The sequence below is a fragment of the Filicampus tigris genome, chromosome 6, assembly GCF_054856515.1.
Source record: "Filicampus tigris isolate MCC_2025a chromosome 6, RoL_Ftig_1.0, whole genome shotgun sequence".
Lineage (NCBI taxonomy): Eukaryota > Metazoa > Chordata > Actinopteri > Syngnathiformes > Syngnathidae > Filicampus > Filicampus tigris.
This window is the reverse complement of record NC_141222.1, coordinates 21365726-21393144: the sequence shown is the minus strand read 5'-3', so window position 1 is coordinate 21393144 and position 27419 is coordinate 21365726. Positions and strand designations below refer to the sequence as shown.

General features: G+C 40.2%; 1 protein-coding gene across 5 annotated transcripts in view; it reads right to left on the bottom strand.

Moving 5' to 3' along the window:
* Positions 1-27419, bottom strand: part of LOC147146228 (myosin-10-like) — a 43515-nt gene that overhangs the window by 11474 nt on the left and 4622 nt on the right. The window contains exons 3-25 of one of the 5 annotated variants that reach the window (XM_086034148.1): positions 22512-22668; positions 14451-14478; positions 13110-13212; positions 12893-12922; positions 12664-12678; positions 9830-9922; positions 9599-9662; positions 9419-9517; positions 8936-9079; positions 8510-8605; positions 7296-7414; positions 6403-6555; positions 6137-6310; positions 5874-6047; positions 4556-4670; positions 4323-4385; positions 1900-2093; positions 1628-1749; positions 1450-1519; positions 1204-1364; positions 579-687; positions 361-492; positions 64-270 (exon numbers count right to left, since the gene is read on the bottom strand). In XM_086034148.1, coding sequence (XP_085890274.1) covers positions 64-270; positions 361-492; positions 579-687; positions 1204-1364; positions 1450-1519; positions 1628-1749; positions 1900-2093; positions 4323-4385; positions 4556-4670; positions 5874-6047; positions 6137-6310; positions 6403-6555; positions 7296-7414; positions 8510-8605; positions 8936-9079; positions 9419-9517; positions 9599-9662; positions 9830-9922; positions 12664-12678; positions 12893-12922; positions 13110-13212; positions 14451-14478; positions 22512-22668 — 2622 coding nt within the window. Of the gene's footprint in view, positions 1-63; positions 271-360; positions 493-578; positions 688-1203; positions 1365-1449; positions 1520-1627; positions 1750-1899; positions 2094-4322; positions 4386-4555; positions 4671-5873; positions 6048-6136; positions 6311-6402; positions 6556-7295; positions 7415-8509; positions 8606-8935; positions 9080-9418; positions 9518-9598; positions 9663-9829; positions 9923-12266; positions 12285-12663; positions 12679-12892; positions 12923-13109; positions 13213-14450; positions 14479-22511; positions 22669-27419 lie in introns of all 5 variants that reach the window. The other 4 variants (XM_086034147.1, XM_086034150.1, XM_086034149.1 and 1 more) reach the window with 4 other exon arrangements.

Here is a 27419-nt window from a genome sequence, read left to right as displayed (position 1 = left end):
TACGCGGGAGACAACATGAAGATCAGCATCGATTCAAGGCCGATGCCTCACAAAAACACAAACCTGAATGTGCGACTGCATCTTCTTCTTCTCGTTCTGCAGACTCTGGTTCCTCTCCTCCTCTTCCTCCACCCGAGATTCCAGGTCGTGGAGGATCTCCTCGAGCTCTTGCTTCCTGGAGGCCAGACGAGCTCTCATCTCTTCAGCCTCTGCAAACAGCTCCGTTTCTGCTTGGAGCTGCTCTGCTAGAATGGTCTTCTCCTCCACGAGCTGCCAGGGGAAAGTTGTCAAATTTAATGATTTAAATTTTTTTTTAGCATTGGCACACATTTAGCTTTTGTTCAAAGCAGACATGTCAACCTGTTGGTGTTTCCTCTCCATATCCACAAGCTCAGTCTCCACCATCAGCTGTCTCTCCTTCACCTTGACCAGCTCCTCATCTTTGGCTTGCATCTCCTCCTCCTGTCTTGTGACCTGCAGAAGAGGCTTTACCTGATAGGGGGACAAAAGAAGTTGGTGTAAAATGTAGTGTTCAACCACGTGCTGTAGATGGAAGAATCAGGTGTGGGTTTTCTCACCTTGGTAAAGAGTCTCCACCACTGCCAGTGGCGCAGCTTCAGGTAAGCAGCACAGTTCCTCTGGAGAACCTTCAGGGCGCTTAGCTGTTGCTGTTTCTTAGCAAAGGACCTATGGGAGGAACAAATTACATTAACATGTATCATGCTGGTGCCTGCCGGGGACAATCTTTAAAAATCACTTAGAGAGCACTCAGAGAGCACAGACTTCGACCATTAGTCACCTGTAAAATCAATGGGCGAGCAACTACGACACAGGATCTTAAGAGGAGGTAAAGTTTCATCCAGATCGAATGGAGGCAAAATGTAATGAGATTTAATAACAATAAACATGATCTCATGTTTGACGTTAGACATAAGAGTCCGGAATTTTTTTTTTAGTCCCTCCGAAAGAAAAATCAATGTAGCTATCTTTCTGATGAAAACAATAAATTCTTGCCTTTAACGTGTGCATACACGCTCAAAGCAATTTTATAAATAACATGAAAGACCTCCATATATTTAAGCTTTTAATGGCTAACGTTAATTAGTGATTACGTCATTGGTGCCGTAAGAGCATGCGACATCACTTTTACCTCCAATTTAAAAATGTATCAAACACATAAAGAGACGACTTTACGTTACTCACTTGCGCGCCAAGTATCCACGGCACACCGACTGGAAGTAAATGATGATGTCGGTGATCTTGAGATCACGCTCCTCCTCCAAGTGAGCCAGTACGCCAGTTCTGAAGAAGATCTTACTCTGCCCGATGCGAAACAGGTTGGGGTCCAGCTCAAGAGCTTGGATCTGGAAAAGGAAAAGGACACCGAAAATTGTTCCGGTGCCACCACAGTGCAATAACTGACCATTACAACTAGCAAACACACATTACCATTCTCTCACAAGCTTGTTTCCCATCCATGAAGCCCTTGGGGATAGCGTTGGGAGTGAGAATCTCATATCTGTCAGCAAAAGAGAACGCAGAAGTCAACTAAAAATGATATTACCAATGTAGTGTGATAACACACACACACACACACACACACACACAAAAAAAGATTGCACGTCACCTCTGTCTGAATTCCTGGAAGACAATACGGTTGGGGAAGCCCTGTCTGCAGATACGGATCCCCTCGAGAACGCCATTACACCTCAACTGGTCCAGAACCAGGTGAGGCTCCAGTTTACCTGCCTGGAAGAGGAAAATAATCAAGTGATACGTTGACCACAACCTCCAACTGTTTATGAAAGTGTATTTGTGACAAACAAAATGTTCCACAAAACACATTTGGACTTGCCAAATTACAAATATAGTATTGTAGATTTAAAGTATGCATTTTACTCGTTTTTCGTGGTTGGGGATGATACAGCGGACAAAGTTGGGGTTGGTGTTCCTCAGCGTGGCCATGAGCTTGGTGAGTGACTCCTTGTAGAGCTGACCCACCGTCCTAAACATGCCCTTCTTCGTTTTGTAGGTGGCGCCGAACGCCGTCTCATTCATTCCTGCCACCTGGTCCAGGCCCACTATACGATCCACTGGTGGGCGGAGATGGGGAGAACTGGTTACGACCGTGTGACTTGACAGAGTGAAGGGAACAACGATGACTGATATGCTGATGTAGTTACAACAAAGCCCGATGCAAATGGATGACAGGAACACTACGAATGACCAGAAGACAGTAGCAGGCACAAAAACTCACGTCCTAAGTCTAACTCTCACTTGTGCACTATTTCTTAACATTCACTTGCAGGTTTGGTAAGCTTGCAATCATTCATTGATTCATAAATTGCGTATCAATGACCACACATGGCTTCAGGGCTAAAAACATTAATATGTGAGATCAGAAAGAAATCCCCAGATACCATGCAAATAAGCTATAAAGAGAATAGGGGTGACCGAGCAATTTGATTGGACACTTTGCAAGTGCCAACAAAAGGTTGATCATTTTCTTCCTTTTATGAATTTGATAGTTATACTGTGTTAAAATGTTAAGCATACGGCAAGGTTTCTTTGGAGTCGCGTATTAGAGATTTCCTCATAATCATCTTTACAATAGGTTTGCGGTAGGGGTTGTGCAGACCAGTCGACTTTAGTACTCCGCAATGAAGTTAAGAGCGTGATGTGGACCGGTCACTAATCATGTGTTTTTGGCTTGAGGAGGAGGTAGCGCTGTTTGCAACAAAACCACGGAGTGTGCTGAATAACAATTAGTCCATCACCTAAATTGATTTTGATTGTCTTCTATTTCTGAATTTGCACCTTTGCAAAGTGAAGTGGAAAACGCCAGGCTTGAGTAGGATTTTGAACAACTTTTCGGCCCGCACTGTCAAATCGTAGGAGAGCGGAGCATTATTGCCCCACACATGATGAGGTCCGATTTATTTGCATCCATCCGTCTATTTGTTATGCCGTTTATCCTCACTCGGGTTGCAGGTGTACTAGAGAAAGACCACAAATTCCCATCATGTACAACCTGCTGCTGTGCATGTTCCCCCTTGTCCAAATGTTACCTGGCTCTCTAGTGGCAAGCACGAGTGAGAGGACTTTTCTCTTTGGCTGGAAATACCATCACTCGTCAGTGAGCGAGTCTTCACCCAGCCCACGTCGTTGCTCTTGTGTTCTAATGTGCATGTTCTACGTACGTTTGGTGCATTAGCTGTTCATTGTCCGTGCATATAGGTTAGTGCAAAGCATTCCCTCCCGTCATTTGAAAAAAAATAAAATTGAAATGAAAGCACTGTCCTGAAAAACATTATCAGTCACTAGTAGATGTCAGCCTTCATCACATTAGTGTCGACCTGACTAAATTTTGAGCTGTGCAACCCCTAGTGTGAAGTGCACTTGACTGTCAGCGTGCATTCAATCCTTGAAGGATTCAAAATGTGCCATTTTGAGGCTCTGCAGGGTTTGAACTAAGGTATGCAATTGTCCTGTTGTTAATGTGAGTTACAGTATTAGCACTGTTCCAAAAGCATTCCTTTATACTTAGAAAAAAAAGCAAGCAATTCAGGTCAAAAGACAAATACATGGCTGAGAAATTTGGACTTTTTTTTGCCTCAATCACATGACAACAAATATCATCCATCTGGTCTATCCGTAGTATATAAACTCAGCAGAGCAGACAAATTGTAATAAAGCTTCCCACAATGACACGTCACTTGTGACCTAACATTGAGTGAAATATGGTCACAAGACTTTAATGAGTGGCAGACTGCAGCAATACAATGTGTGCCGGCTGTGTGAACCCTCCAACACTCAGCTCATCGCCAACGCAAACACCACAAACGGCATCTGGTTTCAATTGGCCTCTACTAGGAAAAAAGGCGGGGAAATTGATGTCATCAAATGTTGCTTCATTGGAGACCTTGATTTACCTCATTTAATGTTATCACATTACGGGAGCAGGAACACAACCTAACTCCGAACAACAGCGCTACACCCTAAAAGCTTAAGTTTAAGAATGTAACAATCACAAGACCCAGGTGAGCACACAAAGCACACTAGTACAACTAAAGGCAGCTATTCTCTAGCCTAGCTCAGGGCTTCGTGCTACTGCTTATGGCTAAGACATGGAGCCATGCAGCCTTGGAAGCAAATGGCAACGCTGTCTGAAGCATGACACATAGATCCATCAGATCTGGGCTAAAATGTACTGACAGGCTGTCACTTCAACCTGCTTTGTTTGTCGCTTGAGTATGTTGTTAATGCAATATAATTATACAATAAATATTTTGGCCCAGGTCTGCGATGACACTACTATTCACCTGCTGGCTCATCCAGACTAGTGACATTGTCATAGAATGAAGCCCTTTGAATGGTCTGAATCTCTATAACACAGACAGAGACAGAGAGGGGAGGAGGGATGTTAAAGAAGTTGTCAAAATCAGCTCAGCGAGGCAGAGCCAGCTGTTAAGTAGCCGGTGTAAGTGAAGCGCTTAAAAGGTGAGGTGTTCAGATGTAATTGTTGCTATTATAGTTAGATGCTGAAATGACTCACCGTCTTTCCATAGCTCCGCCACAAATTTGTCAGTGGACTGATGCAGAAGTGTGGCCACATTGTCATTGAGGGGGTCCATGTTCTTCATTAACCACTCATCTGCTTTGTAGTCCACCTGAGGAAGGACAACACAGTGCTGTGTCAAATCTGCGATGGTGTATTTAAAAAAACAAAAAACTGTAATGTTAAGTCCTGAAAGTAATTAAATACATGGCATGTAGTCCAGGGTGTGTGCCACCTATCGCACAAGGTCAGATGGACTAGGCTCCAGATAACCTGTGACCCTGGTCAGGAAAAGCGTTATTTAGAAAAATTTAAAAAAAAGATGGATGATATACATTTTTATAAATGGAATTCATCACTATGCCTAAGATGGTGGATTTAAGGTTGCGCTCACACTAGACAATCCATATTGCACTTGAGCACACTTGACACCTAAAATCTTATGGCGAGAGTTCGTTGTCAGTACTATGCACAAGTGTGCAATGTAGACAAGTATAATTGATGCATCTGTTGTTATTGATAACCTCAATTATATATGAAATAATCAAAACAAAAAAAACATAATCCACACAATTAGGATAGTTGCAGTAATGCAATTTTGTATCATGATGACGCTAGCAAACATGCTTAGTCAGAAAAGAACTAGTGACCATGACAAGTAAAGACATTTCAGCTCCATTTCACCTCAAATAGTGGCGAGCTAACATGATATTGTCTCAGCTGAAGGTGATATAAACGATAAAGACAAGTTATTCAAAATCATTGTTGACATGCTTCAGGTAATTCAATCTTTAGAATACGGCAGTCAAGTGTATGTAATGAACAGGCAGACATTTTTGACATTGCCAGGGAAGATTATGGATGGCCATCGTGCACGGATCATAGTGAAATCTTCAGTTCACACTCGATCATTTATTTCGTGCATACCCAATATTGAACATTTGGCGATGTGGCCCGGTGCTTCAGCATTCTTTCAACCCACCGCACAAAATCGCAAATCTTTGCGGTTTTCAATGATAGTTGTGTAAGACGCAGCAGTCCCTGTAATGCTAAGCAGATGTCCTCACTCTGTGAGGCAGTGTTCTGTTGCATAACGCCACAAGCGGTAATTTCACCCCGATTTCTACCACAGGAGAGGCTTGCATCACATCAGCTCTGACCATAAACATCTTTCCACTTGTAGATAATTAAGGAGGAAAATAAATACTTAAGGTCCGACGTGGTATCACAAAAATAAGTCAAGTCCTCAGCAACTATTTATCAAACCAATGGAAATGCTCCAAAAACACACAAATGATGAATTTATTTAACATACCCTTCCGGCATAGTGGATGATGCAGAAGTCGGCTTTGTCTTTGAGCTGGCGCGGTTTCTGGAACTTGGTGTGTGTTCCCTGTTCCTGAATCAGCTTGTCCACAAAGGTCTTGTCTGTGGCCTTAGGGAACCAGCACTCCTCATCCAGCAGAGCTAACACCCCTGGAGGGTTTGCCTGGAGGAACAGCAACAGAACTTCAAGCGCTCACCCAAACAAACGTTAGCATTAGAAAAGCAACATGACAATTTGATTTCGCTACTGACCGGCCTCTCGATGAGGTCGATGCAGGGCTGCAGGTCGAGGCCGAAGTCGATGAAGCTCCACTCGATTCCCTCCCTCTGGTACTCCTCCTGCTCAAGGATGAACATGGTGTGGTTGAAGAGCTGCTGAAGCTTCTCATTGGTATAGTTGATGCAGAGCTGCTCGAACGAGTTGAGCTGTTGAGAAAGGGGGAGAAGCCGTTAGCGTTTCCACGACTTATCACCAGACAAAACCGACATACATAATGCAGCAATGGAAGGAGTCAAACCTGGAAGATCTCAAAGCCAGCAATGTCCAGGATGCCGATGAAGGAGGCCCCCTGTCTTTTGGTCCTGTCCAGAGCTTTGTTAATGCGATGGACCAGCCAACGGAAGAGACGCTCGTATGTTGCTTTAGCCAGGGCCTCCACAGCAAAGTCAGCCTGGGCGGAAGGACCAGAGTGGTGAGACGGTACAACACTATTTCCACAAACAGTAATTTACTTATCCAGCTATATTACCTATATTCTGTATTACACTTTATGGCAAGTCAAAATGGATTTTATAACAAAATAAAAAGGAATATTATGGAGAAATGCAGTGAAAAGTGAAAAGGCCAAAAGTGACTGAGGCAGTCTGGAATGTAGAAGTTGCGTTGCACCCTGGAACATTACCTTGGACGCACACAACATTGTGGAGTGACTGTATGTGGAACGCTAATTGTCATTAAAAGGCGGAATTGTCACATAATGTAAGACTATCTATAACTCATTCACTGCCATTGACAAATTTGCTTATCTTTTCACAGTCCGGCCATTCAATCCCAGGAATTCATTGATATTTTTTTCAAATTTGTTCAAACGTTAGGGTAAAAGAGAGTCTGAAAATGTCTGGCAGTGAACGAGTTAATAGTACGGAGGGAATTCGTTTACAACATGCGGTAAATTCCAACACTTCAATTCATGTTTATGTCCCTCAGCAGGTGCTGCTGTTTTGGTTGGCAATAGTATATTGTTGAGACGGGCTCAGAAGTTAACTACCTATCAATTCATTTCCTACACTACATATCCTGTTTAGAGTTGCTGCTGACAAAAGGGGTATATGCACAAGCTGTAGGAAAACGTACTTTTAGCGGTGCTGTAATAAAGAAACCAGCATGAGAGTAGATTTACAGACGACCGACCTGCTCTTTGGTTTGGGCTTTCTGGACATAGTCTCTTCCCACTTTGATCCTCGGGGAGAGGATGGCTCTCGTAAACTCCATGACACTCATGCCCAACAGGTGACACAGCTTCTGAGCAGCTGGAAATGGAATCAGGGTGAGGAGTTAAAAAACAAAACAAAAACAAGAAAAAAACACCATTAGGGCTCTTCCGCAGTACTTTTTGACACAATGACATACAATAACACTTCCAGAAAGGATTAAAACAAAGACCTCAATCTATCATTGATGCACATCCAAGGTTTTCCTGAAATTGCATGACAGCTTTCACCATTAGTATAAATTACAATGGAACAGTCTGGAGCTCATGGAAAGAAATAAGAAGCTGTCTAGCTCAGATAGCAAGCCTCTTCTAGAAATAACATTGCCTAGTCCTGGATCTCGTTAGTCACAATTGGGAATATTTTGCCTCGCTGCATCATTGGCACCCATGGCTGAGTCTCCCACTGTATCTCTCTCTCTCTCCCTCTTAAACTGACAGCTATGCACAGCCACATGTGGAGGAACTGGGCCCCACTTCCTCTGAGGTGTAAATCTTCAGAATGATGTGCGTTAATAGTAGGTTGACAAGATTCAAGGACAGAAAGTGCATAAAAGTACATCCTACCGATTTCTGCATGCAGATCACAATGTAAAGGAGGCTTAAAAAAATAAAAATTAAAAAAAGAGAATACCGGTAGACAGGGAGAGGAAAAGAAGTTCTAGATACAAGGTTACACATCATCAGATGTGAGTCAGATTATGTATACCATTTAAATCATTAGATTTAATTGACTTGACATTACACTTGATTGAGGATAAAATCTGAAGATTGACATGGATTGTGTTTCAATTCCCAGCTGTTTATTCAGTTGTATGTATACTGTATTTCAATGCATATAGCAGACAAGTGTTAGGGGAAAATAACAGCAACGAATAATAAAATGCTGCAGTTTTAAATGATGCCTAATGCGGTTTTGTACAAAAAAATGTTCAATGTATTTAACGGGTGGACTGGAAAACAGACAAAACCAAAGAAAAAATAATTTCGCTTAATATTAGCATCTTAACAATGCAGGGGAGGAATACTGTTTATAACACAATAAATGTGATTTGCATTGAACGAATGAAGATATGAAACCAGTGTCTCAAATCTACATCAATCAACCCTTCATATTTGAATTTTCTTTTTTTACCTGTATTATCGGGCATGGAGGCCTGGTCAGTGTTCCTTTCCTTCTTAAAGATAATGTTTCCAAACTGAAGAACGGAGGACACCACTTTCAACATGGCTAGGAAAATGACAAACCGGGAGAGATAGACACTTTTAAAAAAAATAGCTATATCTCACATTCATGCTGTGAATATGGACAAAATGGGGTTAAAATAACGAATCATCTCAAACATTATTGGAACAGTATTTAAAAATCCATCCATTTTCAATGGCGCTTTTCTTCACTGGGGTCGCAGATGAGCTGGAGCCAACCTCGGGACTGAACTGTTCTAGCCTCCAGGCTAGCATACTATGCAATATTTAGCCTGTCACATCATCAAATTGCTCATGTCTCCATTGTCAACGTCTTGTGCATGGTCAACCACCTCTCTAACCAATGGAAACATACCCAGAATCTCCTCGTGGGAGAAGCTCATAATGTGCATGGCCTCCATTGTCTCATGGAAGTTGTCTTTATCCTGCTGGCCCGGGATTGTGATGTTGCCATTAGACAGGAATCGGTAGTTGTTAAATCCCTCCAAAAGCAGGTCAGCTATGGACGTAAGAATACAATCATAAATCTTCAGAAGCATGGACAGAAGGGGGATGCCAAAAACTGGCATGAGTTAGGTATGGGCTCTCAACTTCGTCCATATCAAACTCATCCAAGCATGCTTTTGTGGGCCTGGCAAGGAAAAAGGCCTTCCCTAAACTGTTCCCAAAAAAAAGTTTGAAGCATGCAATTAAATACATAACATAAAGTCTTGGTAAGATGAAGACTTAAGGGGTGTATCCATTTTAGCCATAAAACGTATACATTAAGCAAGAGCCAGCACAAGGGTCTGTACTGAAAGAGAAGTAAAAAAAAGGGCCATCCTTGTTGCATACTCACATTTGAGGTGTTCTCCGGCTCCGGCCAACAGTTGGTAAAAAATATGGAAGGTGCGTTCATCTTTGGCTTGGCGGATCGCTCTCGATTTCTCCAATAAATCTGAAATCCAATAAGTCAAGGATTTTTTTTTTAAACATTCACAATTTCCTTCTAACGAGTATGACGACAAAAAAAGGATACATGTTTCAATGTTGGCCCCAACAATATATCCAGTGACATCAAAGTTGATGCGGATGAATTTCCCCTGCAACAGAAAATAGACTGCTATACTCATCAATTCATCTCATCAACGTGCTGTTGCTGCTAACACATCTAAAGAGTGTAAGCGTGTTATGATCACAAGGCGATGACATACTGTTGACATTTAGAATGGACTGTGAAAAGATAAGAATTTTTGTATCTTGCACTTACAAAACGTGACGAGTTGTCATTTTTCACCGTTTTCGCATTCCCAAATGATTCGAGGATGGGGTTGGCTTGTAAAAGCTGACGTTCCAGTTCACCCTGTAGGGGGGAAAAAAAACCAAGGAGTGTTACAGCGATGCTTTGTCAACACTTTACAATTTCTACTAACAACAAGCACAAATAATGAGAAAGTAAATGTGCATCACTGATGCTCCAAGTTAAAAAAAAAAAAGAAAAAAAAAAGTTCCATGCAGACAGATAGCAAACATCTGGAGGTCATGTGTTTTATAAAGACAAGACAGACACATTGCCAATATGTAAGTAGACAAAATAAAGCTGGATAGATTATGGCAGCAGCAAGTGGGGGAAAAAAAGGACATAGAAATGATAAATTCACGACAAATGCCAAGTGCACACCACGGCATAATGCTTAACGTCCATTCGGATTTGGCATTGTGCATAAAAACCTCAAGCGAACTAAATTCTGAAACATCATCTAGACTTTTGTCATAGAATTGAGGAAAGACTAAATTGAATTGAAAATAACCAAAGATCAAATTTAAAAGAAAATTCTAAATAAAAATAAGTCTAAAACTGATTGTAAAAACTGATCATTTTTTGTGATTGTAATTGCTGAATGGAGGTAGTAGTGTTCAAGGTAAAGTTGTTTGCATTTCTCAGCAATTGGTTATTTCTCAAAGACGAAATTGTTTTTACAAAACCCCAAAACTTTGAAAAGACAATGTTAAATATTTAACAATTAGTCAAGATCAAAACAAAATTGTTTGCATTAACAAAATTCAACTCTGATTGTACATCATTTTTGTAAATGTACAACCTCCAAATAAATAATGCTTGCTTGGAATAATTTTGAGGTATTGTTCTAATTTTGAGGGCAACTGTACGATACTGCAATAGATAGATAAAAATCGGATCGCTTTGTACATCACTGCTATTTTTGTTGATACTGAGCAAAATAATGTTGGGGGAAAAACTTTGGCCTTTTTAAAGGTATATTTTGTTTCTTGTGAGCTTTAAACTAGTATGTATCAAATAGATGAGATAATTGGCAAGAGACTATCTTGAGAAATGTTTTTTCTGGCGCTCACGCAGGGACAAAACAGAATTTTTCCACGAACAGGCGGTCGAACTGGACACTTCTGAGAAGCTAAGTAAATAAATATACTACTTGTGCAGCTGTTTAAACATGTGGCCCATTTACTGTTTCCATCTAAAGCCACATTGTGAGCTAAATCCTAACCAGAGAATTAAAAAAAAAAATGCTGAGGGAAAGGCATTTTTTTCTGGGGAACATTTTTGCCAAATTTCAAGAATAGCTACAGAAACTGAAAGAGGGGCATTTCTCCACAAAGGGGAACACTGAGGGATCAGCATTGAGGCATGTGATGTCATGCTTTTTAATTGACTCTTTGAGCAGCTGGACTAAAGTGTGACACTGGATAAAAGATGGGACAAGTCCAGCTATCTGTTTTTATTTAACAGTAATCATGTGCCTCTACTCAAATGTGTGTTTTTCCTTTGGCTCACAAAGAAAACTCACCAAAAAATACAAGCCGATTATACAGCCCAGAGGGGGTCCACTTTAGCTGACCCACATTTCTGATGCAATGGGAGTTAGTAGTGTGTCTGACCATGGCCAGCCTCTACAAGTGACTCCAATTGTTGCACAGCTGCTACCGAATTGTACGGCCACTCTTACTCAGGCCCTCTAATTATTCAATCATTTTCTGCATATCGCTGCCTTAGCTACAACTTTGTGTCTCCCCGCAACACAGACATTTTTGGCAGGCTGCGATCAAGACTGGACAGATTGAGAAGAGTCAAAGAGGATCAGTCAAACTGCTCTACTAAATCTTTCCAGTTGAGGATGTGTACACAGTGGTAAAACATCTGCTCTGTTGGGCACAAAAAGTGACATATCTTAAAGCCTCTTAAATGATGAGTTAAATGTAATATGCAAATTATTGAACAAATAGCAGCTAAAAAAATTGTCGGAACTTTATACATTGGTGACTTGAGATACGAATGGCCCAACTTTTGGGTGCGTTGAGACAGGAGCCGTCGATTGGCCGATTTTATGCTTTGACTTGCGTGCAAAAATTTGAGATACACGCAAACTCAACTCACTTTACAACAAGCAACCGTTTTGCAGAGAGTTAAGAACTTTTAAAAAAAAGAAACTTTGTTGCAAATCCTGCTCACTCGATCAGTACAGGTAAAGTAAGGATATGCTGAAAATAAAGAACAACCACCGCAAGTGAAGGGATGGGGATGGAAAGCAGATATAGCCCAATCTAAGACCATATATGAAAGCGTTAATAGTCTTTCTATGAGCAAAGTGTAGATGGAAGCATAGTAGGTAGAGCCCCTCCCATTGTATTGTAAGTAAGGCGAGTCAGGAGAAAAGCTACATTCTACTCACATAAAAGAGGGCTCCACTCTGTAGGACATGAGGGGATTGAAGTGTTATTATCATGAGAAGTCAATAGTTGCATTAATGTCATGATATAATCAACTTAACAAATTAAGAATCCAAACGCAGCCAAGAGTGAATATAATAACAACGGATCTTCTTGGTCCTACATGCTTTGTAGTCTTCAATAACCTGAACTATTGTTTTAGACGGTCGGGTAAATGTTTGTATACGACACTTGGTAAAGGAACCCAAAAAAAATACCTAAACGTGTAATTGTTAACTGTATTAACAAAAAAGACAAGTACGCAACGTTACAAAATGGAACATTGACATGGACAACATATGTACGCCAAAAAATGATGACATTTTGAAAGTGCATGCCATCTTACAAAAAAGTACTTACAACTGCATTTTGCACCTGACATTAAAAAACAAAGTGAACACAGTAAATTCCATGTTTGAGTGGTGTGAAAACTGTGTTTACTTATTGTTTTAATTTTGAAATAGATCATTTTCCACCAACTAACAATTGACTGGTGTTAACCAAAGATTTGACGAATATGGTGAAAGATTGTTTGGGTGTTGCGTGCACATAACTGAAATGAAGCATACAATGAAAAATAGAGACTTGCCTGGAGCTTCACTGGTTTAGGAGATTCTGGCTGTTTGTTACAAATGAACAAATTGCAAAATGTTAGATCGCACGCACAGATCTGCCGTCCACAGTCAGAAAACCCAAAACCATATAGCAATCCAAACATGGCTGCCATTTATTTACGTGGACGTCAATACTTCAGTGAAATTGATCAGTTTTTTTCTTTGATAGAATATTGTTCAGTTAATACTCACGGGAATGTTGTGGTCTTTCCTTCCTTTGTGCGAGGAGGCAACGTGTGCCAGGTACTGGATGACCTTTTTTGTGTTCTCCGTCTTGCCAGCTCCAGACTCACCACTGTGAGAGACAAAAAGAACATAAGGCCAGGAACAAGCTTGGGGAAACCCACGTCCTGGAATGAACTACACATCCATCCCATCTTTGACTCTGCCATGAAAAAGATAAATAAATTTTAAAAAGCCAATATTGAAGAGGCAGCTGTACACATTTGCAGGCCCTTTCAGACTGAAGCTAAAGTGCTCTCTGCAATAGCAAAAACACACAGGATTGCTCAGGACCAGCGTGCAGCTTAGCTTAGGTCTAGCATAGCAAATTGTGGTTCTGTAATTGTCAAGTTTGCTTTTTGCTGCTCCCTTTGCGGTGTTGCAAAGAAAAAAACTAGAGGGAGGAAATCCTCTAAAGTCCTGTAAGCCCTAAAAAAAATGAATTGACGGACACTTGAGATTTAAATCACATCTGGGGTTTTACCATAAGTGCAAATTGGCACATGCCAAGAGTGCACAAAATAGTGTTGTCTTGTAGTAAGGTTGAGTGAGTGTGGGTCAATGTAAATATGGTTAAAGCACAGGTACTGGTGGAGGGATTAATGCCAATGTATCACTAGTTGAAGGTAAATGTGCTGTTTGTGACATTTCACATGTAATCACATCTTGTATTTAATGTATATATTTCTACAAAAAAAACTTATTTAATATGGCTGAGCACATAATGTGACCATGTACAGCTCTGAAAAATAATTTTATGACAAAAAATACCACAATACATTACGTTATAATCATTTGTAATTAAGCACTGCTGTTTTGTTCATGCTCCGATTCCTCTGCAGATGTTGCGAGAAGATTATTCTCTGAAGCAAAATGTTAGGTCAAAACATCACAGTTGGTAAAAGAGCAACTACAGTTTGGTACTTGCAGCCAATGTAAAAATAGAAGTACAAAGTAAGACGACTGTCTCTATTTGGAGAGCAGGCAGGGCTGTGGCATGGTTCAGGTCTTGATAACTTTGGAATTTGCTTCATTCCTGTCATCTGTACACTCTTGTCAGTAGAAAAGCCAGATGTGTAAGTGACAAAAATGTCAAAAATGCTTTTCTTTCAAGTAACAACAGTCTGGTCAGTGTCACAAGGACCCGAGGGAACACTCTTGACCTTGCGACGCTGGCTGCTCCACTAAGAGCCACTAATTATATGCCTGTTACTTTCAAATTCATGTGTGCTCATGTGTGTAATTGTTCCAATTTTATTCCATAATTTAAATTGTACGAACAGTCGTAGACTGAGCAGTGTGTAGACTCACGTGCACAGAATGGACTGGTCTTCTCGATCTGAGGGAAACAACAAAGAGAAAGATACAAGTCAGCCTCAGCAGCCTTCCTTTGACGCAGTCTCCAGTGGCTCTTTGATTGACAGCATCGAGAATTACAGGAGCATGAGTAAAGTGTAATCAGCAGTTCTCGGGAGTGAGGGACATCACACTTCTCATCATTGACCTCCTATTAAACGTGTGTCGTTCATTTACTAAGAGCACAATAACAGAATAATATATTTTGTAAGCAAATAGTTTTCTCCTTCATATTTCATAGCGCTTTACCGAACAGAGTGAAAGTGTGGGAATATGTCCCAAATATGCACATCATTTTAGATGGAATCCAAATTAAGATGACAAAATAAATCTGTATCATATACTGAATGAATACTGGCAAATGATGTAAGGTGTCACTCCTTAATAATATCAGTCTTACATAAAAAAAAAAAAATATTTGCTTGACGAACTGATTCAAAATTCTGATTCGACACGTACTGGAAAAGCAAAGTAAGCGTGAACTGTATTAGTGTGGGACAACTGACATTTATTATACTCGCACAAGTGTGACTGGCAAACGATTTAGTCAACAAACAACTCTGACATTCCAATTTTGGTGTTTGAACTCCAAGTAGGACGAATTCCCTCCAAGTGACATCAGTGAAGATGCCATAAAAAAAATAGTTTATGATCCTCCACCAGAAACACACACACACACACTCCTAATGGTCCTCACAAGGTTAGGCCTCTTGTCATATGGCTGATTTCAGTAGTAAGAAGAATTAAAAAAACAAAACAAAAACAAAAAAACAATCAGCACTTGACTCATGTTGATCATATAGAAGTGAAATTGTTGCAGTGACTTCCATAAACCTAATCCATGGATGATCTTATCCACAGTTTCTAATGCGCAGCGAGTGACTCGGATGAAGGAATAAGTTATTGGTTAAACATAATTACAGAAGCACAGATTGTTGGAAGCAAGAGAGTGGTGGAAGGGGATTTCATCGGCTGGAATTGATTCATTTTAATCGAGAAGAGTTTGAGAAACACTTTCACCAACTGTCGTGTGTATATTGTCAACACATTGCGCTGCTGAAGCACTGACAGCTTGAGGTGAAGTGCTGACTATGTGGAAACTGAAAAGGTATCTGAATGAGGACACAGCTGGAGGAGTCATCAGGGGCAATCTGGATTTCCTGGCACTGACTGGGAACTTCCTGCAGTTAAATTCTGTGACAAGGTGGTGCGGCCACACGCACACGCCTATAGCCTTTGGCCTTTTCCTCAATGTCAGAGTTTGCAAAAAGAAAAAGAAAATACATCTGTGCATGTCAGAGTTACAGCGGATTTAAAAAGTCTACACACCCCTGTTCAAAGGTCAGGTCATTTGCGGTATAAAAATAAAAAATAATAAAAAAAATTAAAAAAAGAGACAAAATAAAAAAAATAATTCCATGACGTTTTCCCACCATTATCTGACCTACCACCTGCTATTAAAAACATTTTTAATCTTTTCACATGCAATGTGGTTGCACAAGTGCGCACACCCTCTTAAAACACGGATGTGGCTATGTTCAGAATTAACCAATCACATTCGAACTCATGTTAAATGGGAATCACCATATCACACCTCTGATTAACCTCAAATAAAGTTCAGATGTTCTAGTAGGCATTCCTTGACTTTTATTTTTCCTGAAGAATGCTGAAGTTTTTTTTTTGTTGCTAGTGCTGACTGCCGTTTTTAACTGCTAATAATTCCCTCCACCCCAGTGCCATCTGAAGAACAACCCCAAAGCATGACGCTGCCATCACCAAACTTCACTGTCACTGTGGTGTTCTTCGTGCTATGTTTGCATCAAACGCACATCTTAAAATTATGGCCAAATGTTTAGTGGACCATAAAGTCTCCCAAATACATGAGGGTAAATTGAGCTATTTCAGTTTATTTTTACTCCCCCTTTTAAAAAGATAAAAATATACATATACATATAAAAAATATATATAATATATGTACAGTGTCACATGAATAGTTTGGTCATTTATATCCACTGTATGTGACAAGTTCAGAAGGCACATCTCTGAAAATTGGAGGATGCAGTTTGACAATTAGGCCATTTAAATTCTAGCAGCATTCTAGTAATTAACCAGTTGCTGGTCCAACTCTAGTTTCCATTTTAGCCCTGTCCAAGTATTCTTGAGCACCAAGCATTCCAATATATTCTGCACAAGCTACATAAATAGTGTGACTGTGACATCAAAAGCAGTGATACGGCACGGAACTTGCCAATGAGTGAAACGGTCAAAAGTTCTCTTACACTTTTCTAGGTTGCAGTTCAATCAGTGCAAATGTCAATGGCAAAGAACGGGGGGGACCGAGGTAGTATCAGAGCCAGGACGGCACCTATTTAAATGGCGAATGTTGGAATTACTTTGAAGCTTCATACTCAACACTCCTGGTAGACATTTTTGCGGTCCATGAGAGACACAAACATAGAGAGTAAAAAGACCGTGAGAGTCGCGTCCAACACAATCCTTAGAAAGCAAAGTCGTATCTTACCGTTTCAACAAGCCTCTTTATTCGTGTTGCTATCTTGAAGCAACACACCAACAGCCACTAAGGCTGTTTATCAGTCTGAATGCAGGCACAGTGGAAAGATAGATCCCTTCACTTCCATATGCTAACATTTCCACCACAATTATACTGTATATCAAGGACACAGACAATCTCAATTTAAGATGCCAAATAGTATCAATACTTCCAGAGTAGACCCAAAAATAAATAAATAATAATAGACCAAACAACCGTACGTGAATAAAAACATTTGCATTTCGGGGTTTCCACCCAAGGTGTGTTTCTATATGCCAAGTGTTACTACTGGATGCGTGCTATCAAATATGAAAAGATGGCTGATTTTAAAACCAATAAAAAGTACTGCTGATTTTTAGTCATTCTTTGAGTACTCTATCGCTGTAGTGTGTATTTTGTGGTTGCTTATTAAATGATGGTGTTGACGTACTGAACGTGATGAACCATATCATTGTAACAAATACATCTTCAACACATCAGGAAACACTTCTTACTGGAAATAAGAGACTGGACCATTCAAATTGACATGGATGTCAACAGTGTTGTAAAAATTTGAGTGGTGAATCGATTAAAAATAATTTATTTTCAGGGGCAAAATGACAAAGACCACTGGTGTCAGTAGAGTTTGGGCGGGTGTGTGTGTCAGCCACAGTTTTACAAATGGAAACATATGCAGTAGAGATCCTCAGTATTTGCTTAACAATGTGGAACATTTTTGAGGGGATGGCTATGGAATCTGATATACTGCATGAGGAACTCACCCGATAGTGTTTTTAATTTCAATCAAGGTTAATGCAAACTGAAGAAAAGCATCGCTACTTGATAAATATATCTGCTCTATAACAAATCAACTCTGACAGGCAGTAAGGTAGTCCAAGAGCTGGCTGGAGAAGAGAAAATGGAAAAATAAGTGACTGACGGGAAGACATGAAGAAATACTTGGGTTCTCCTGGTCCTAATGCCTCTTTGCCACTCTCAGCAGACTTGAAGGTGCACACAAGAACCATTTGGGTGGGAAAACGTATACAGTGAGGTTGTGAGCTGAAGTACTTGGACATGTGACAATGTTGTAAATAAAAACATTTTGCAATACTTAAATGGGAATGGACTATGTGCATGCACCAGGTCCATGAAGTACTTCAAAAACCAGCAGCGATGTTAGTTTCCGGTTAACTTCCAACTCCATCCTACAGTGGGCGTATTCAAACTTTCATCTGCCAGGCAGACAAATGAGTAAATATAATGTGAGGGTTGAGGTGGGCGATATATATCGTTATCGATATCATCGTCAATCTTGATTTCACGATGTTTAATTTTACATTATCGAGTATTAATCCTGCCTCTAAAAGCATAACGACTCAAGTCAGTCGACGGCCGCAAAGTATGCCTGTATTCCCGAGGCATGTCGTTGCACAAACTACAACGGTTTATTACGGTAAACTGCAGTTTTGTTATTCAACTTTATTCTGAATAGGGTGGCCAACGTATGAGAATGGGAAGTCTTTTTTTTCTCTCGCTGTGTGACACTTCGTCACACGTCACATATCATAATTTTTTTTCCTCATTATCACTGCTGTAGTTAACACCTTTTTCTCATTCCGATTGCTCTAGTAGCTGGCAGTGGTACACCAGTACTTACTGCAGCTCCAAATGTCACATCATTATGGAATAACAGCAGAGACATTTAAACGACATAAATATTCCCAAAAATCAATGTAAGTCTATACATATTTTTTTGTTCTTTATTGTTAAATATTGTGGTAGAATATCATTATGTTTTGCAGAAGCTGTATTTAGCAATTCAAAAGAGGTGTTCACAAACGCTGTCTATCCACAATTAGTCTGTGAAGCAAGTGCAGATTTAAAATATTTTTTGTAGGATATCATCAAATTATCGTTAGAGTTTTTTGAAAAAATATCTATATATTTTTTTTTTTGCTCATAGCGCCCACCCCTATGTGAAGGATAATTTTCCTTGTCGCAATGTCTGCTACATACCTTTGTATGCCGAGTAGCAACAAATTCCTTCCTTCTAATTTTCCTTCCACTGCGCGAAAGCGGGCAGGTCTTTCTTCGGAAAACGGTGGCAGCTCATTTTGCTATTATAGTGACTTGATCTGGTGCGAAGTGGCACACGGCAGCGGTCATTTGAGCTACACACTGTTTCATGTAACTTCAAAAGTTGACATTTACATTTCTACACACTGCTGGTGGAGCGGGAATTTAGCCGGCAACTAATTTGGCGAGATCGAAAGTACGCTGGTGCATGTTTGGCCCGTTACTTCTGATAAACGACTATTTCAAGTCTGGACTCGGAGTTGATGGATATTACCGAAAGATACAGCTACGTGACATTTGTGAGTTCTAATTTTGCCATTCATGACACAACAGTAGCGATTTGGCGAATGGGTTGCACCATTCCCACTACTTCTGTTCCAGTTGTTTTGGTGTAACAGCACTATAGTTGCATTGGTTAATATCAGTTACTGCTCTAGATGCTGCATGTGGTGAATTCCAGAAATGTCCTACACGATGCGTGTGTTATTGTGTACGGAAGGTGAAGGTTTTAGGTTGTGGGTTCAAAGGGCCATGCGAGCTGTGTGCTAGAATTGCAACCAGGTGGAGCAAAGCCTTATTCTTAGAGCATACGCTGTTATTATAAACATTCCCGAGCATTTTTAATCAGACATTCTTGGCTGTGCAAGTTACACCATCCACTGTTCAGTCATGAAGAACACTTGGCACCCGGTTAACAACTTCGGTTAATGTACAGTAAGTCCGACTTTCTTGGAATGGGTGCCAAGGAGCTTTGCATTTGGAAAACATTCACTGAACTCAATCCAAGACTCTGATTCGACACCAATGGGACTCAAGGAGGGGGGCTTTCTCACTGAAAAAAAGGCCCACTTTACTTTCTCGGGACTCTTCAAGAGGGCCTTGTGCTTGCTGGCAACCCATAACTGCTGACATGACATCTTTCAACACGCCTTTGTTATTCATAAAGCCCTTCTAGAGTCCACAATGGCTCATATAGTGATACCATGTCAAGATAATCGGGGCACTAATCAACAACAGATGTGCATTAAGTTTTACTAGTGTGTTTACACACTGTATTTGTGTTTGGTAACACCTCATTAAACAACGCATCAGAGCGTTGGTGGCCTACACAGCAATGTAGAGGTAACGGATGCCTGTGAAACTCAGACATCCATTAGTCAAGAAGAGAATGCCGTCATTTGCTAACAGCTCCAAATGCTATGCATTGTTGCGACTGACGCTGCGGTCTAAACACAATAATTCAAAACAAAAATGTTGGAATGACAACTGAAATGGAAATTTTCTGACTCCTGTACTTACTCTGACAAGCCTATTATCAATCATCAAAATGGCAACATGTCAAAAGAATCACACACTCTGCATGAATTCCAAAATGTTTCAGCTTTTAATGGCTTTCTGACCATCTTCATCAGCACACTTGTCTTTTACTATCAAAGTGCATAATCGCTAATATGAAATCAGGTTGCTGAGATGCTCAGGGCCACCACACAGAGCAGCTGGCATCCACTAATCTCCAACCCACAAACCTCCTTTTCTAAGCACAGCACTGTTCACGCCAATATGATCACAACAGCAAAATAGTTAGAATGGTGGTGCCTTACAGTGTTTCTCTCCTTCCACCCATTATGACGTATGACATTTGTGCGAGTTGTGTATTAATATTGAGAGCATACAATATTTTCTTTGTGCTTGTTGAGAATCTGGTATTAAGTGGCGGGCATAGAAGAAACATTCGTGACATCATTAATGATATGACAGCAAATCCTAATCCAAGATTCATCAGAGACAAGTAAGATGCAGAAACCGGAAGTCTCCAGAGCACAACAGTGAGCCTCAGTGGTAAAAATGCCTCTACAATGACGCTTGTTTTGTTTTACATTAAATACTCTGACCTAATGCTGCTACAATTAACTTGTTTTGCTAGAACGTCCGACATTGTAGAGCAGCTGCACGACTGCATGAAATAGTTTTAGAAGTGGAGTAGATACTCCAGATGAAAAAAATATATAACGTATTTTCCAGAACATAATCAGCACCTTTATATAAGCCGCATCCACTCCAGCAAAGAAAAAAAAAAAACAAAACACAACAACAACGATGTATAAGCCGCACCTATCTATGTTGAAAAATTAGATGCTTACTGCATTTACAGAACGGTTTTGAATTGTAAATGTACATGTATGTACCGGAACAGATTCTTTCCTGACAGTGCCTTTTAACACTGAAGCAACTTTGCCGATTAAAACGGAATAAAACCAGGAGAAAATAAACAGTTCTTATCTTAATTTCACCGCTCGCTGTCACTCCAGTGTGTCAGTTAACGCCATCTTTTATTGCTGTACTTCCGCATACCACCTAATTCATAACCTAGTACACATCGCCCTCGTCTGTTCAACTCCTCCACCTGCAGTCACATCCTATTAATGGCAATTGTTTTGTATAGTATTGTAATTCCGGTTAGACCGCCCCTTAGCGGTGGATGAAAAATCCACAGAATAGCCGCACCTTTATATAAGCCGCATGGTTCAAAACCTAGGCAAAAAGTAGCGGTTTATAATCTGGAAAATACGGTGTATGTGACTCTAAAAAAAGATTTATCGATTAAGATGAATAATCGACAAGCTCTATTAAACTAGTCAAATGAAAAAAATGTTGCTTTTACTGCTGATTTGTAATATTGAGGAACAGGCCGGAAAGTAGCAAAAATAGAACATGCTGTTTTGCTTTGACAGGCTGTGAAGCCTGAAAGGAGTGACAGGGCTGTCCAGTTTGTCACCACCATCACTCGTAGGCCATCTCCGTCGCACAAAGGGCTTCTTGTCAAGCACAATGGGGTCACCCTCTGTGTTCTTTATGGTCTGAGCCCAGTCGGTCACTGTTCCTCAGAGAGTCGGGACGCTTGCCAACTACATAGATGCTTGAAGATGCAATTCAGTGTGAAGGACTTCAGTCACAAGTTTTGGGCTGAATCAATAACGCTATTTTAAGGTAGGAAGAGTCACTAAGTAACACATCAAGTAACCTTTGGATCGAGCTGCATAGTCCTCAATAGTACTGGTCAACATGATAAGTAACGTGTAAGCATATGCTAAGCAGCTAACACACAAAGGCCGCTTGCTATTTGTCTGTGGACCATACAGCCGCCAAGATGAAAACCGGCAATCGTTAATGATGAGAAACAGACATTCCCTGTCTTAAGGCTGAACTACCAGTTCTTTATAAAACCAGTGAACTCATCCTTAGTACAATGATGGTGACATCATCTGAAGTTATGATCACATCCAGTGCGGGGGGACATCAAATATTGGGAGCAGATGGTGTATTTGATTAAAAATGGTCCTATTGTACAACGCAGGCCGTTTTCTATCGAGGTCATTTGTGTCGGAAATGGACAGCAGCCAACTTACCTTGTAGCATGCATCTGTAAGCAGACTCTGAGATGGCGTAGATGTGAGGGGGCATCTCGTGCCTCTTTTTGCCCCGGTACATTTCCACGATGTTCTCCGAGTAGATGGGGAGGTTTTTGTAGGGATTTATGACTACGCAGAAGAGGCCAGAGTATGTCTATTAAAACAGAAACAAAGAATATATAGTCAATCTAAATGCAACCATTATTTCAGTTCACATTGTATTTACGATTGATTTTTTATGAACAATTTGGGGCTGCAGAGAACTAATTGGACATTGACTCAACGTGGATCTTGCTGCTTCTTTGTACACATTGAAAGGCACTTTGTATCAATATTAACAAACCGTGCAGTTGGTAAACACGTTTTTTGGTGGTAATTTTTTCCATTATCTATTAATAAGTGTCCAAAATCCAATAGTGAGCCTGATGCGATAATCCATAGCTGGTTGGGCTACATGATGTGAACAGACATGAAATTGCAGTCATACCAGCCCTAGCAGGGTTAATCCCTGAACAATCCATTAAATCAAGAGTGCATGACGCTGTGCAGCAGACACTGACGGGATTAAGGCTATTTCAATCACATATCAATGACTGGGATCAAAGGTCTTGATTCAAGAGGCTAAAAAAAAAAATCCTTACTTTACAATATGCAGTTAATTAAATGCATAATTCTGTTATGTATCATGGCAATGTAAACAGACCCAAAAACATGGAATCAGATCTCTGTATGTTAAGCAGACAGGTATCTGCTGTGAATGCTGGCTGGATTTCAATGAATGTGCAAATCAATTTATACACACACACAAAAAAATAAAAAACAACACAACTTAGGTAAATTAAACATCCTCAGTAAATCACAAAACCAGAATAAAAATTAGTCGGTTGAATAGGGGGAAAAGCTGCTTATAAACACAGTTGACTAACGTTGATGTTAACTGAATGTGTGAGCGGTCAGTCTAGGCCAAACTAAACAGTATGTATGCTATAATCTTAATACTATATAGCACACGTGCATTTGGGTCGTGTGGATATTCAGGTTGTTTCAGGTGTTCAATAATTAAAGCAAAACTGAATTTGGATATGGGTCAATAAAAGATACTAGAACACTAGAACACTAAATTGGCCACTAGAGACCTACAGTTCAAACAAACAAACTAGTGGCAAACTGTTACTCCTCAACCCATCATTAGGGATCCATAGGTACAATTATTCCAATTTAGTTGGTTGGTGTGAGCTTGCTTTGTTCACTACAAAACGTTCACACACACATTTCAACGACTTGTGCAATGCATGTACATTGTGCGTTCTATTGAGATTGGCAGAGGGCCGCCGATATCCCCACGCCTCACATTGCTTCCAGGTGTGCAAATATTCACGTAGATGTGTGCTACACGCCAGAAACATTCAGTATTTGCCACACGGTACGTAAAAATAAATGACTGTTCATAATTATGCTAATATTCAAACCCTTTTAATGGGCACTGACTAACTCCTAGTACGAATTATGTGCCACAGTAACCCCCTCATGGACCCCCGACAGTGGGCACAGAGCCAGACAGACGGATCACTGCTACCGACCCAGCATGGGACACGGGCAGTGGGGAGACAGGAATGACTCAGATGGCTGCCCTTGACAGTGGAGCCCGCGGGGTATTTGTGGGATTAGCGGGCCTCTGAGGGAAAGAGGTTGGCCGCCTAGACGGGCAGCCATGACTGGACACCAGCCAGTAAAGTATTCATCTGAAAACTGCAACTATATTATCATGAAATACAGTTCAACACTAATAATACTATTTTCAGACCCGTTGGGCACAATGCAATCTTAGCACCTCACTATGATGAGAAAGAGGGAGGGAGGCGGGGGGAGGTTCTGACAGTTTAAATGGCCCTCAGCACTCAGGAAATCTACAACTAAATGTTTGTGAACCGAAAAATGCTTAGCAACAGGGACTCGGTTTCTCTCAATGGGCAAGTAGAGACCATTCCTCTTGTGTGCTTCATTCAAACATAACTAGACCTCACTTGCTGAATGCTAAAGATACGCAGAACAGATTAAGGCGTGCTTACCCGTTTCATCGAAGGAAATCCGTCTACGCAACGGAGCAAGAAGATGCATAATAGAGTCCTATTTTTGTTCTAAATCTCAAGAATCCAGAAAGGACTGTTATCAATGTGAAATTGAACTGCTTCGAACAATTTTCTAATTTAAGTTCTGGCAGCTGTTAGCACATGATTTTAGCTTGGACGGTTAGCAAGTTGAAAAATATCAAGTAAGCACCTAAGAATTCTGATGGTAAGACTGTAAAGCTCCACACTCCGAATATTACGCATGGACAAAAAATGCAATCAACTGTGGAATTCCAAATGTGCCAAAGTGAACAGTTTGTGTGGCGCTGTGTGTAATCCCATCAGGCAGCTAAAATATTCTCTGAAAAAACTCAACTCGGCACAGTCGATCGCGGGAGCTCTGCTATAAGTCACGGCAGTGATATAGACGACACGCTCCACCGTCCAAACGTGATGTATGGTTAAGATATACAGTATGTTTGTGGACAATGACGATTTCAACACGTTTGAAAGAGAATGCTCTGTCAAAGATTTCAATGCCTAAAAAGTGTATACAATTTCATAAAAACTTTTTAAAGTTACTGTATTTTTTCATTATAAAAATAGTTTTAATAGAGTTAGGTTTTTTTTAATCACAAAAAGTGTATACATGCACTGTAATGACAACTTGTGTTTAACTTGAATACTTAGGTGTGTCATAGGCTATTGCTGCTGAGTGTTTAAAGATTTCATTGTCTTAATAATTTACAAAATTAAGAGATCTTTATTGTTAGTGTATTTTTTATTCTGGTGTAATTTCTTAGAATATCACCCGAATGGTTCGCTATTACTTATTTTTTCCCAAAAAATGTACCATTTACTTGTCATCTTTTCAAAAAAACATATTTAAAAAAACAAAATCTGTTTTTGTACAGAAAATATACCGAACCGAAGTTTCCCAATAACCAAACCAAAATAAATGAATGCTAAAATAAATATATGCTCGCTACTTCTCATCTATAAACACCGAGCAGGAGCCGTGCAGTTGTGTTGCTGGGAAAGTGAGGGAGCTAGCTTGTGTTTGGAGATGCGCGCAGCCGGTTGACGACTGGAAAAATAATGTAAAAGACATCACTGATTACTCGTAGTCGACTCAACTATCATCTCATCGGAGTCAGCTACAAAAAAAAATCTGAAGTCGCTCAACCCCTGGTGCACTACGCATCATCAAAGCCGCTTAAAGATGAGCGTGTACGTGTAGCCGCCTGCATTCAATAATGCATCAGAGTGGCATCAATAAAACACACTTGCACTGAAACCTTCTTGGACAGCTGCAATGATGATCAAAAGCAGGGGCGATATGGTGCCCGACAGGGCCAGCATCAAAAAAGGCTGAATGTAGGACCCTGACTTTTGAAAAAAGAAATCACATCGGGGGATGCTTTTCAATAATATTTGATGCATATTCACTTGCAATGAACAGCTCTTCCACCAAATTGACACAACACATTAGAACAGAAGAGCATCAACGTGGGCTGGGTGAAGGCTGGCTCACACAAATGACTCAATAAACCTCAATGCTCTACTGCGCATATTTTCTTTTATACTGAGGCTGTTATGAAATATCCAAACAATCAGAGAGAGAGAAAAAGAATGCGTGCTGGTTTGCATGTCAAGTTTACTTTGCATGTGTGTTGCACATTTTCTGCTTGCGTCCCTAAAATGTTAAGCTCGGGGCCTCTGTGTAACTAAACCCTGTAGGTGCACGTAATTTTCGTTGTTTTTGGGTTTTTTTTGTCTCATGAGACCTTGAGGCGAGGATCGAACATGTTTGATCTTTGTTTTCATGTTTTCTTTTTCTCGTTAAAAAACAAAATGTAACGTGCGTGTTGTGAATTTTTGGCTGCCGCCGTGATGCGCGTGTGTGAGTGGGGAACTGGTGCAGCAAGCAAAGTTCTCCAAGAGTGAAACCTCTGTCAGTGTCTCAGGTGGCCCGGCCCACTAGCTCCGAGTTGGGACTATTCCAGGCATGCGTCTCACTAAGTGGATCATAATAACAGGGGCGGGATGGACGGCAGGGCAGTCAGTTCTAAGTTGGAGTGCGGAATTGAAGGCTAAATTTGAGCATTTTCTCACCCATGTAATCAGTCAACAAATGTCTGATTAACAGACGTCTCTACAAGATTATCCTGGTGTAAGATATGTTTGAGCAAAATGTTGAGGGGAAAAATAAAGCCCACTAAAACTTGTGAGATCTTAGCTCAAAAATACCTACAATACACTTATGAAATTTAAACTATAGTGTTGCTTTGGTTTTACATTTTACAGAGATTGACTTTGTTTTACACTTAAAAACAATACATGTACATACACTATATGCAGATCAATATGCAATAAAGTGCAAAATCATCCAGGAAGGACATACGTCTTTACTTCTCTTACATCCTTATCGGAATCAAAAATGTTAGGACTTATTATTATTTTGAAGTTTCATTGTTAAGAGCATTTAGCTTATTCTTACACTTGTATAACAGTACAAAATGATATTCAAAACATTGCCTGTCCAGTTAATACAAATTTTGACGGTTTGATCCTACAACAGATTGTCTATTTCCATTACTTCCCTATGGAAGTTTAAAAATGTGAAAGTCATTCTGAAAAAGAAAAATGGTTTCTAAATCTTACTAAAACTAAACTAAAAAGAGGAAGCTCAAGACACACCTTTTTAGTTTGGCTTTTCACTAATTTATCTTTTCTTTTGATTAAGGATTATTCTTATTTTACTGATTTTAGTTCTTAGACTTTACTACTGTTTTTTTATGTTTTTGTTTTGGTTTTGTTGTTCTCTGTTGTTGTT